Here is a 13,498-nt window from a genome sequence, read left to right on the forward strand (position 1 = left end):
CATTGATTGATTACATTACAGTGACCATAAATCAGTGACAAACCACTTTGCAGTTAATCCAAGAAAAAGAGGTAAAAATTCAGAGAGGGCTATTCCAGGGTGATTTTGTCACCACTGTTTTGTCTTACCCTTAACTGGTTAACCAGTTTACTTAACAGATTAGGCTTGGTTAAAACTTAGTTCCCAGAACACAACATTGTTTAAAGACTTGTCTGTTTTTTATGTTAACTGAAAACTGTATAGTTATTTAGATAAGGAGCTGAAAACACAACTGCAAGTGGTCAAAACTTTCTCAGATAAGAATGTCATTTGGTCTTGATTAATGTGGAAAAGCAATGATTAAAGCAGGAAAGTTGCAGTACCAAGAATATATCAGTCTGTGATTGCAATATGATGCAAAGAAACGTGAGCAGGCAGGAGTGTATAAATATTTGGGGATTAATGAAGGATCGATAATAAAGCATGAACAAATGTAAATATCTCAGTAAGGAATACTTCAGAAGACTAAAGCTAATATTAAAAACAGCCCTGACATCTAGGAACAAAGTCCAAGCTATATACCAATTTGGTCTTCTTGTTCTAACTTACAGTTTTGGCGTGATTGACTGGCACCAGAAGTTATTTGATCAGCTGGACAAGAAAACAAAAAAATGCTTCACACATATCAAATGATATATAAAATCAGTGTATATGAAGATTATATATTCAACGTACTGAAGGAGGGAGTTATGGGCCTTTTCTGAGGTGATTCTATGTATAGATCTGTTATGGAACTGCATACATATCTGCTGATCTCATCAGATCCAAACATACTGAACATTTTAAAACATGAGGAGATGAAGTCTAAGATGACCTGTCTGCTTAGTTTAGCAGAAGTGTTCCAGTGTCAAGTGGAAATGGCAATCAAACCAGAAGTAGACACAGGCAACTGAATGTGCCAAAAAAAAGAAAGAACATAAGGAGGATCAGATAAGAAGGAAAGAAATGTGAAAAAGCCATAAATGTAGTGGCAAGTACAGAGATCTCTTGGAACAACCTCATGTTGTTCAGGATTTAATGCAGGAATGGTTAAGGAGAGGTGAGTTGAAACTAAAAGATGAGAAGTTAATATTGACAGCCCAAGATGGTTGACTATGTACAGGTTTATTCACGAAACCCATTCAACATGTGAGAGAAATGGGCAAATGTAGGTTCTGTAAAAAAAGAATTGGAAACAATCGCTTATGGGAATACACTCATGACGGCAGCCCTGTACGTTGAAAAACCACAATAATATGGCAAGACTGTGGCACTAGGAAGTGTGCAAACACTACAGTATAGACGTAGCGAAGGAGTATTGGAAACATGAACCACTATAGAGAATGATGGTGTACATCATGTGAGATCACCCATAACGAACAGTTCAGAAATAGATGCAAGAAAACCAGATGTAGCCGTCTGTGGGGGAAAAAAAAGCCAAAAGTAGCTGTGATCATTGAAATTGCAATGCCTGGTGATTTCCAGTGTCTCGCATACAGAGAGACAAAGTCATAAAATGTTTGGAAAGAGAGCAACGTGGAAAAAAGGTACTCAATTCTAGTAGAAGCAGGATCAATTGGTCTAATAAAAAAGATTCTACAGTCATATTTAGATATGCTACAAATCCATGTAACTCAGTTTGAATTGCAGGAGGAGTCAGTTCTGGGCCCATTGTAGGTGTTGCAAAGATCATGTTCGGCTAATATCAGGGTGAAACAATACTGTTTTCACAAGCTTTAATTATACCATGACTTCGGAATGGGGTCCATTCCTGTGGTACTGGAAACCCAAAAAACTTGGAAAAATTAAACTGAGTGAAACCCGTAGCTTGCTGTTATTTATCCGTTGAAAATTATGCTTCTGATGATATTCCATTCTGGAACAATGATTCATTTTATTGTAGTTCAACAGTGCTGTGTGACTGCTGTCTTGATATTAGTCTGTTCGCCTAGAACCACCATGCAGTTTCTGTGTGTGCATGTGGGTGTGTGTATATATGTACAGACATAAAATGTGTGTGTGTCAATATCAGCAGCTCCATGAAAGCCAGTAGGTCATCATAACTTCTGAACCCATGGCTGTGGCGGGAATGTACAACTCAGCCTTGTTGGGTTGCAGAGGATTCCTGCTACTACTCATATTTCCATGTTCCAGTCTTCTGAAGTGGATCACCCAGTAGTTCATCATTTATCTGCCTTTGAACATAGGCGCAAGGAAGAGATGGTCAAGGCCTTGTCCGTAGCCTCTGTGGTGGGCTTCCTTGTAGACTACTGCAGCTTTGATTGCACTGGTATTGTGGTTGTAGGGCACAGTCTCAGATGTATGCCTATGCGGGATAGTTGGAGGCATTCTTAGTCTCCCACCAGTACACGGTGATGTGGCTGAGCTTCTCCATGATTTCCTTAGTAATTTTGCCGCTTTATGATTGTCACTGTCCTCAAGGTGCTGTGTGCATGCCTTAGAATGTCAAGTTATAGTGGCCTTTGAGCTTTCAGCAGTTCCAAAGCCATAACCCATTTTGTAGACCTTCTCTTGAATTCAGACCAATGTCAGGAGGCCTTGGAAGAGTGGATAATTCCCACCAACTTCCTTCTGATTAGCCTGTCTATTCTTCAGCCAGATTTTGCAAAACGTGATGATGGCTGTTGATTACATTTCAGCTTCAGCACTGCTTATGGAACTGGTTCTCTGTCCTTTAACCTTTTGGAACTGTGGGTAATACTGCTACCCTGGGGTCCCTCATATTTTATTCTGACAACCAGTCTGCCATGTAGAATCTGTAATATACAGTTAAGAACAGTATTGTTTGGGAATATGAATCACACAGGTTTTGGACACTTGTCAAAAGAGTTGTTGACATTATTTTCAGAATGGCAGAACCAGCCTTTCCTGCATGGATGTCATTAGTTTTACTAGTAAAAAGCTGTCTTACTTAGTTTTCACAGAACAGTCTACCTCACAGTATTTGTTTTAGCCCAATGATAATCCTCCCATCCTGAAAAATAAGGTATATGCATGTATTCTTTGTGATTATGAGCATGTAACCATTGCCTCGGTGTTGGTATGGAGTGATGATAGTTTAACCTCTCATGGATCTAAAACTGCAAGGAAATATGTCAGAAAACCTGAACCCCATGATCCAGAGATATTCACTTGTATGTTTCTGTCAGTGACAGATCAGAGAAGGTCTGGTATGCCATGTTTCTTCATTTCATAGGTGAGGAAGGTGTCCATGTATGGTACTTTTTGATGTAAGTAGGCATATTGCGAGCCAAAAAAGAACACACCATATTTCAGACGTGTTTTTCCTCTGGAACCAAAGGGTATAAGAAGTTTGATGCATATGTGATGGATGTGACACATCGAATATGTCATTGTGAGTTTGGAGAGTTATGCGATTCATTTATCAGACAGAGAATTGTTTGTGGCATAAACAACTATATAAGTGGCAGGCTGTTGAGAGAATCAAACCATAACACTTGAAAAAGCCACATAAGTGTACTGAATGATGAACTGTCGAAGGTCCAGTTAAAAATCACTGTGACAGCAGGAAGGTATATAGAATTGACACCGAAAGTGAGAATAGGGAGAAAACAAAACATGTAAAAAGATTGTATCTAATTTCAACAAGTAACAAAGAAGCGCACCTACTGTAAGCACTGTGGCAGAAAGCTTGAAAAGCAGTAGACTGGAGCATAAGATCAAAGGCAGTATTCATAATGGGGCTGGTGCGAATCAGAAACCACTTGCCAGAGCCATACGCAATTCACAAACCACTAACAACTCTTTAAATATCTACATACACTACTGCTTTCCAAGAGGACTCCACGTGTGGAGTAGGTATGCTAATAAAGGGCAACATCAATGTCCGCAGTTCACAAACTTGTTGATTTATTTATTGACATTTGATTACCAGTTAAGGCCATCTGGGTAGAAGCCAGTGGAGTCCCGTGGAGAGAAGCTCCAAATTATTACAAAACATTTTAAGAACAATAATTTTACAATCTTCAAAACTAAAACAAAAACATCTGCAGTTTAAATAATAAATTAGACTTAATATAGAAACGTTGTTTAAGAATCGATGCAAGTTATATGACAATAATTTACTATTTGCAGAGAAATTAAAGGTAAGCTAGTCTAATACAATCAGGAATTGCAATATGAAGTGAGGGAAAAACAGGTTTATGGTATATTTAGAAAGTCAGGTAAGAGAATTTGATATGAGTAGGAACTAACATTGGGAGATGTAGTTTATCCTGGTTTTGAGCAAGAACAAAGCCAGATTTTAGTTAGGAAGACATTTGGGGTGATTTTGAAAGATGGAGGGGGGTATTGACTTGAAATATGGAGGGGGGATATTGACTTGATGGATACAGGTAAGGAGTTCCAGGCCTTAGTAACACACTAAAACAATAAGTAATTTACATATATCCCATGTGCCTCTAATACAAGAGATATGAGGGATCACACAGTGGAAATATAGCCTGGCTAGAATTGTATTAGTTTTTACTGATAGGCGTTAGTAACATGGGATCATAGGAGATTACTAGGCTAATGGCCCTGGGACCCTTACAAGCCTAGCCAAGAGTTTATCCTCCAAAAAGAAACCTCAGTCAGCACCTGTTGCCCCTGTCAATGGTGTTAAGTATAGACAATGCACAATGTCACCAACTTGGAACATAGTTGTGTAGAATGGTTTTGAGTGCTGGACAAGGCAGGTGGATGCTGGATAATTTTGTAGGTTGTAAGAAGCTGTGTATATTAGTTCATGAGGCAGTTCTCAGCAATTTAGCGTTTTAGTGCAATACAGTGGTGGGTTCTGAAAGGGTTATTTGCTGCAAATTTATCACCTTTGTTATAGCATCATTCAATGTTTAATTTTTGTGAAGCCTATAGGTTAGTAAGGATGAGAGTGCTATAAAGTAGTGTGGGGAGGAGATGAGTAAGCGGCAAATGTAGTTTTAGTAGCATCGGTGAGAAAGTTTTTGGCTATGTAAAGCATCCCTAGTTTTTGATGAGTTTTTCTTATGCAATTTTGTATATGCAGGTCGAATGTAAGATTATCTTCCAGTATCACCCCTAATGATATTTTATGAGAAGTGACTTCAGTATTTGTATTATCAAGAGAGAGGACTTCATTTTTTGTTAACGCAAGAGGAATTTGGTGGAAAAAGTTTGGTCTTTTTTTGGTTGAGCATGAGTCTTGAGTTATGAAGCCATGTTTCAGTGGCTGTTGAAGCATCCTGAGTAATTTTTTGGAGGTGCATCATGTCAGATGTTCAAATGAGAGAGGAATCATCTGCGTATTGTATTAGGGTAATCTGTTGTGTAGATGTATAGAAGTTGTTGGTGAAAATGTCAGAGGAGGTGACCAAAGATAGGGCTTTATGGTACATTGGTGGTGACTGGGAGGTAAGGAGAGAACATGGAGTGCCATTTTACTGACTGATACCTATTGGAAAGGTAGCTTTTGAACCACAGAAGGATTGGCTGAGAGAGAGACCTGGTGAGGACATTTGAAGTAGAAGTTTGCTGTGACAAACTGAGTTTAAGGATTTAGTTAAGTCTAGAAACAAGAATGATACTAGTTTTCCATTATCTGTAATTTTATTGACAGTATCTATATAGATTAGAAGGGCAGTGCTAGTGCTATGGGGATTACGGAAGCCATATTGTGTAGGGGACAGGAGTTCTTCCCACAGGAAATAGTGTAGCAATTATTTTTGGACAGATTTTTTAAACATTTTGGTGAGGGGAGATAAGATTGCTATAGCTCAAAAGTTATTAATGTCTGTTGAATTTCCTCCTTTGTGCAGAGGGATATGTGACTTTTTCCAGAGACAGAGAATGTGGAATTCCTGGATTGATAAGGGTTGAGACAGGATAGACACTGCTATTGGCTGCTATTTTAGGTACTCTCTTGGAAGGTCATCAGCTGAAAAAGAGCACATTTTAAGTTTAATGGTAGTTTTGTATAGGATGTGGGTACAGGTTTGAAGGTGAAAGAGGATGCTGTGATTTGTGGCTGTTGGATAGGGTTGGGATTAGATGTTGAGGAATCTTTGGTTAGAGATGCTGTACTGTCTATAAAGTAAGAGTTGATCTGTATTGTGGTTTTGAGTGGTGAGTTATCAGGAAAGGGGTTTGGTTCGAATGTTTGGCCTGGATGTAAGATTTCTTTAATGGATGTCCAAAATATTTTTGGGCTGTGCTTGGTATTATTCTGAAAGTTGTTGTAGTATAGTTTTTTGTCTTCATTTTTTTTTTAGTACAATTGTGAAGCATTCTGTAGTTTTCAAGATAATGAGGCGTTTTATATTTTTGCCATTTTCCATGCTTTCTGTAGCCTGCATTAACATTCCACTCTTTTTGGATAGCCAAATTGTATTTGTTTTTAGTCTCTTCCTTCTAGGAGGTGCAAGGCTTTTTAGAATATTTAGAAAAGTTGTATTGGATTAATTTACACCATCGTCTAAGGGGAAGATTTTTAGGAAGTTCTAATTAATAGATGATAGTGTAGTAATGAGCATTTCTGGGTTAAACTTTGAAAGGATGAATGTTATTGATGTCTGGTCATATAGATTGGGAGATGATCACTGACAAGAGTCTGACATTGTACCTGTGGTGGAGTATTTGCTAGGATCTGATAGTACGATCCAGTCCAGTCTAAAAGAAATTTGATGTCTTGCTGTAATGTGTGGGACTATTAACTATTTGTGTGAGACCATACAAGTTCATGGTAGGTGTAGGCGAGTTGAAATTTATGTCCAACCAGTTAACTTTCACATCACCTAGTAGTACTTTTTCTTGTGGAGATGTTCTGGATATCCAGTCTAGGGTGTAGGGTGTATTCCAGAATAGCTATACTGTTGCCAGGAGGGATGTAAAGGCACGTGTGCATATATTTTGTAATTGTTTTGGGGAGAGCAATAAGAAGCTCTGCTGAACGGAATGTTGGTGTTGGTTTGCTGTAAGCGGAAATGTGGTAGGTGTTGGGAAATATTAAAGCAATACCACCACCTTCCTTCTTTATACTTCATTACAGATGATGATATAGCCAGGAGGTTTAACTTCGGAGTCGTTTCTGCTGGGTTTAATCCAAGTTTCAGTTACAGAGAGAACATCAGGCGTTCCACCCCCAGGTCACATTAAACTGAGATCTGTTAGTTTATAGCCAATACAAAGCAATTAACAAATAGATGCCAAATTAAAACAGCTTTGTTTCTGTCATTTCCTGAGGCTAAATAACTTCCATATGCAGTGTAGTATACTGGTCAAGAAAAAGGGGCAGTGGCTAACCTAGTAAGAGGCACTTAGAGTGCACAGACTGTTTCACAGAGACTTTTAATTACTGAGCAAGCATGTATTTAACTGATTAAGTTAATATGCAGTAAAGTTTTTCATGATAAATGTGCTTATGTTATACTATGACAAAATGCTCAGTAAATTTGTAGGAGCAGGGCCTTGTGGCAGAGCCCCTGCAGTAATGAGGTAAGATGTAGTGACCACAGGCTCTGCTCTGAGATGGAAGATAGTGACTGAATTGTAACATATGCCATAAAGTGGAGTCAGAGATGTAGTGCAGCAAATGGCCGTCCCATTAATTCAAGTACACTGATGCTGTGCGTATCATAACCATGCCGAGTAACAAACAGCATTGGCATACAGTCACATCAAGTGGCATGAAAACTTTAAAAAATCTATTTAGCTGGACTGGTGAGTATAATAATATATGTTCCAGTCACAGCATGTCAGTATGACAACCAAACGCATTGTCCCTTTCAGTAATGTAAAGGAGCTCCTGTAAGTGGTAGTTCAAAAAGAACCATATCCCTTAATTTAGATAAAATGTAAAGTTCACTGTTTCTGCTTTCATGGCAAGTGAGGCAGAAGCTTTTATCATTTGACCTTTACTGTAGCAGAAGAACATGGAAACAGCATTATGCTTCATCATCCCCAGGAGGATCTGGGTGTGCACTTGGTACAGATCCGAGGGAGTTCAGAGTATATGAATGGTAGTTGTCAGTAGTTGAAGCCACGGTGGTGCAGCGGTAGCGTTGTTGCCTCACAGCAAGAGGTTTTCCCATTCGATTCTCGGCTGGAGTGCCTTCTGTGTGGAGTCTGCATGTCCTCCCCGTGGTCGAATGACGTTCTAAAAACATGCGTAGAATGGGTGTGCCTTCGCTAAAGGTTGGGCGTTGAGCTGGCACCTCGGCACCCGTAAAAAATCTACTGCCAGTCATTAGCAGACCAGAGTTCCACTGTGGCGACTCCTAACTGGGAAAAGCCGAAAGAAGAAGAAGTTGTCAATAGTAGTGTTTTGGGGTAATTTAGATAGCTGTAGAAGATTCGCCACTTTTACAGTTATTAGAACTATTCCACAACTGGAACCCATACTGATGAACTGTCTTCGCTAAACTTGTCGAGACCACCATGCGAATGCAGTTGGGTAATTTTTAGTACACATCATTGCATGGAATTAATGGCACTAAGGCACTGAGCACCTTTATATGTAAGTGTAGACACTGCTTATATGTAGTTTATGAATACATAATGTGGTGTACTGTCATTCAGCAGGAGCACTGTAGTTTTAAGCAGTGAAATGTTTGTTGAAAGAACCTTGCTGAGTGTCAACAAATGTTTATGGGATTCACGTTGTATTAATACCTTACTTCTCATTGTTCCATAGAAACCTTTCAAAACTTCCTGAGAGCACTCTTTTTAGGCTAGACGTTGATGATGGAATTGGGGGTGTGAACATCCACTTGTGGAACCTTTCCAAGCTCATGGAGAATTCAGTTATTAGGTAACCTTTTACTTTGTATTCATAGTTAGCTTCGAAAAATTAACTCGGAGATGATTTTTTTCTTGTTTTCTAAAATGTTTAGCTTTTTTCTTTTTCTAGTGAAAAGCTGCGTGACTTGATAATTGACTTCCGAGTACCCCAGTTTGTTCAACACCTGAGTAGCGTTCTTCCTCGAGATGCAAAAGATGAAGTTGCTAAAATCTTAAAAGGTAAAAATTGTGTGTGTGTGTTTATGTATATATAACTTCATTTAATATAATATGATATAATATATATGGGGTCTATGTTAAATAATCAAACACTTAAAAAAAACTAAAGATGATTTATCGAACCCATGTTAAGCGAAAGCTTACAATCTCGAACGCTTAGAACAGCGATTTTTTTTCCAAGGGAAAAAAATTGCTGTTCCATAAAAAATTATAAAACATTGCATAAAGTGGGGGGCTTCGCCCCCAACACCCCCGTACTTAAATATACCAACTCCGAGATCGCACTACAGTGATGAAAACGGCAAAGTAACGGAAACGGCCTAGCAATTTCTTTCCCAGAGAAAGAATTCACTTATATGCCTTTTCGCTATTTTGCCTTTTCATGCTTTTACGTTCAATCAACATGCATTCGAAAGATTGTGTCTTCTATCATTTAACAGGAACCATATATATGTATGTGCATCTGTGTGTAGCCAACTAATTGTAAATCCAGAGAAATGCTGTTCAGCTGATTATATGTACTTAGTGTTTCTGTTCGAGCTCACAAAACAATGGGGATTGGGGAATTTGCCCTTCCCTCACTGTAGTATAATGCCTGAGTTCGTATATATAATTAGCAGGGGGTGTGGCAGGTACAGATGTGCTTGCCATCCCTGCAAAAAAAACTTTTTTTTTATTATTTTGAAAGGCTGCTGATCGACAAGTTGTGTTCATTCAGTTGCCTTTTAATAGGGAGTCTTTTCAATAGGTAGATATGCACTCATTATATGTAAAATATAAGTAGGGATTTAGAGAGTGGCCTAATGGTTAAGGTGTTTGCCTTACAAACACAAGGTGCAGGGTTTGAGTCTCACAAGGGATAATTGGCTAGGCTTAAAATGGCTCACAAGGGCAGTTAGCTTAGCAGTAATCTTTGAACCTATAACCTTATTTTATTAACAGAAGGTACTTTGACTTAGGATTTCATAGCAGAAGTTACTTTTGTACTTTCAGTTCCGCACTACTGGAACTCACAGTATTTTCCACACAGTGGAGAACTAGTCATAGGCTGGCCAGTTTTAGGTTTTCCTTTGTAGTTGGTCTGTACCTAACACACTTTCACCTGGTCCTGAAAGCTTATGCAAATTAGAAGTGCATAACTTGTATTCCTCGACTAGTCAACATTCGTGTGATTTTTGAGTTAGTTTTTAAAGATTTTTCGGGTATGCGATACTTGGTTCCATTTCCACTAAGGTTATTATGGAACACAACACATTCTGTAAATTGAGTCATGAGCAGAAAGCACATCTGTATACCTGGTTGGGTTGTATCCAGGCAGTTAACATTCTAAATTTCTGCTTTCCTTTGAATAGATAAAAAAAAAAGATTGGAATCTTGCCATGAATTTTAACTCTGCGGTTACACACCTTTGAAAAAGTACCAGTGCCTTTTTACTCTTAGTGTGCAATCTCACATTTATGAGGTTCAGTAGTGTGAAATAATTATAACACAGATCCCCCCAACACTATGGCTCATGGATATGCATGTGGAATTGCTCATTTGCAGTAAAAATACAAGAAAAACATGATTTTTAATCTTTATATACTTAAAAAAGTTCAAAAGTGTGTACTAGGCTAATGACCACAAGAGCCTTTTTAAGCCTAGCAATACATCCCAAATATCTGGCAAGTTCCTGGTACCCTTGATAAGTGTAAAGCAGAGCCTTGGTTGATGAAACAATTACAAGCAGTGGCTTGGGAGATGAACAATGTACAGGCTGCTTGTGTCCATTAGAGATGTAGGTGACAGACCATCCACTTGTCCAAGTTACACTTGAATTGGGTTAGGGAGGAACTCTGCTTCACACGGATGGGGAGCTTTTTCCAGAGAAGGGGTAGTCTCTTCAATACATACTTGTCTCCCCTGCATGTCCTATTTATGTCACAAGCAAGGTTTAATTCTTCAGAATGGGTAATTCTGGTGCTGTTTGCTTTGCTCATATGCAGGAGGTCCATCAGAGTGGGGTCTGACGATGCCTAGAACTAGGGTATTGTGGCAGTCTGTGTAAGACATGTCACTTATGCCCTGTAGTCCTTTAGTGATAAACCTCTATGGATGTTCCAGTTGTTGGATTGCCTGGTTAGGTACATTCCAAAGGAGGTCTTGTATTCAGCGATAGGTCTGATGAATGCTGAATGCAGTAGAACAGTGACCTCCTCCTTGGACCTAGATGCTATGCTTTTGTTTATAAGTTGCACATTATAAAATGATTTCCTCAGTACTTGTAGACACATGATGGTCAAAGACTAGATCACTATCTACGTGTGTCCCCAAGTCCCTGACTACTGGGTCGACTTAAGAGTGTGTTGTCACTATGATCATTTCCAGGGGTGGATGACTTCCTGAAGGATATCCTTATGCATTTCTTGGCATTTAGTTTTAGTCCATGGCTCTGATAAATGTTGTTTGTGTCTGCCCTTCCTAGAGAATACTTAATGTTGGTGGGGGATTCTGTGACCGCTCCTAATTTGCAATCATCGGCAAGTTTGGTCAATCAGAGGCCCTTGACATTGACCTTGACTTCAGAGAAGTAAATGCCAAAAAGGAGTGGTCCTAGGACCAATCCCTGAGGGGCTCCGATTGTGATTGGCCTCTTTGTAGATGGGCTCCCCAGTTCTAACTTCCTGGGTCCTGTCTGTGAGCCAGCTGACTGTCCACTGGGTGACAATAAGGATTTCTACCTAAACTCTTGAGTTAATCAACAATGCCCAAATGGAGCATTGTCAAATGCCTTGGCCAGGTCAAGGTAGGCAGTGTGATTTTTTTTTGTCGTCATCCATTGCTTTGGTAATCTTCTCAAAGTAGTCCACCTGGCTGAGTAGGCAAGATCTGCCCTTTGCCAAAACCATATCAGGTTGAGTCCAGTGTTTTGAGCTTTCTTATGTCGTTATTGTTCATTTTCATGATAATTCATTCCATGGCTTTACATACAAGACTAGTGAGACTTATGGGTCTGTAGTTTCCAGGGTCTGTAGAAGGCCCACCTTTGTGCAGAGAGATGACTGCTGCTGTTCTACATTCGTGAGGCATGAAGCCTGTTTGAGGACTACAGTTAAGTAGCAATTCCAAGGGGTGTGAAAGGTGATGTTTCATGCTAGTTAAAAAGCATTCTTGGCTTTAGAGAGCATTGAGTAGCTGTTCCCTAGTGATGGTAGGGGGAGTTATATTTGATGGTATTTCCTCAGGGGAGGTTGAGGGAGAGAGGGCTAAAGTTAGAGCTGAATTTGTCTGCCAGTAGCTTTGCTGTATTTTCTGGCTCAGTGTAGGTGACTCCATTGCCAATGATCTCTGCACACAATTGTGTGTTACTTTTGAGGTAATGGACATAGCTAAAGAATGCCTTGTGGTTATCCATGGCTTGGGAGGACAAATTTACCTCAAATTTGGCTTTGGTAGACCTTATTTGTCCTCTGAGTTTTTGTTTAGTTTGAGAGTGCTTTATCCTAATGGGTGCTGCACCTCCTAATTTTTGCCATAATTTTCTTCCTTTTGGTATACAGCCTGTTGATGTGATTCCACCGGGATGGCTTGTTGTATTTCTTACTGGGTGCAGCTGTCTCTTTGCGGCTGTTAAACATGGTTGTATAGGGTTTAAGTTTCCTGTAGACATTAGTCTTCTCAGGGTTTATGGGGCTTGAAATTTTGCCAGGTTATTTAATAGTAAGAAGTTAGCCTTGTACTGATTCCTGAACACGGCTATCATTTTGATTGTCTGCTTTCCTAACCTTCAGATAAGCTTGGGACTCTCTGCTGTGTGAAGGCTTCAGAAGTTTTTTTTTTCCCCCCTCAGGGGCTGTGCTGTCAGAAGCTATATATTGCCAGCACTCATTATGTGACTTGATAAATTTGCTGTTTTGAACCCCTCCCCCAAGTAAGGGTGACAGTTTGTACTGTTGGCATGTTTTGACTAAATACCTAGCATATCATTTAGCTTTTTCTGCAGCTTATTCTGAACTCTTTAAGAGGCCAACAACTGGGCACACCTCCATCATTCCAGTCATTCAGACTGCAGTCATTTAGCGCTGCTGCTCGAGCGCAGTTTTACCAATTCCTTTTCCGCCGTAATGTTTCACTGAAGATGTGCATTGCCTAGTACATAGTATGGCTTTTTCATTTGTATACAGTTTCTGTCAAGCTTTACTGTCTTCATCTAAAGCTAAGGTATCCAAAGTTACGTCCACTGCAAATGCTTTGCTTCATCACTGACGAATACTGGTTCTGCTTCTGTGGTATATTGGTGTCAGTGTCACTGGTAACTGTGCTGTCTTTCTGTGGGTAGTTTAAGGTGTGTGTGCTGTGAGACCATGCATAAAGTTGTATACATCCTAGTTTCAGCCTGTGGCCACTGTTTGAATGTTAAAGCTCTTATATGAGCTTTTATACACTGGTGTCGTGTTCTGAGCTTCTTGTGTGTGTTTATACAGCA

At 39.5% G+C, this 13,498-nt stretch overlaps 1 protein-coding gene across 2 annotated transcripts in view; it reads left to right on the top strand.

Annotated features, from left to right (window-relative positions):
• The window catches only part of DNA2 (DNA replication helicase/nuclease 2), a 1,108,563-nt gene that overhangs the window by 467,412 nt on the left and 627,653 nt on the right, over positions 1 to 13,498 (top strand). For both annotated transcript variants that reach the window (XM_044056952.1, XM_044056951.1), the window contains exons 12-13: positions 8,708 to 8,824; positions 8,924 to 9,033. In XM_044056952.1, the coding sequence (XP_043912887.1) occupies positions 8,708 to 8,824; positions 8,924 to 9,033 (227 nt within the window). The remainder of the gene's footprint in view (positions 1 to 8,707; positions 8,825 to 8,923; positions 9,034 to 13,498) is intronic.

This window comes from Protopterus annectens, chromosome 14.part0 (genome assembly GCF_019279795.1).
Source record: "Protopterus annectens isolate FY-2018-M chromosome 14.part0, PAN1.0, whole genome shotgun sequence".
Lineage (NCBI taxonomy): Eukaryota > Metazoa > Chordata > Ceratodontiformes > Protopteridae > Protopterus > Protopterus annectens.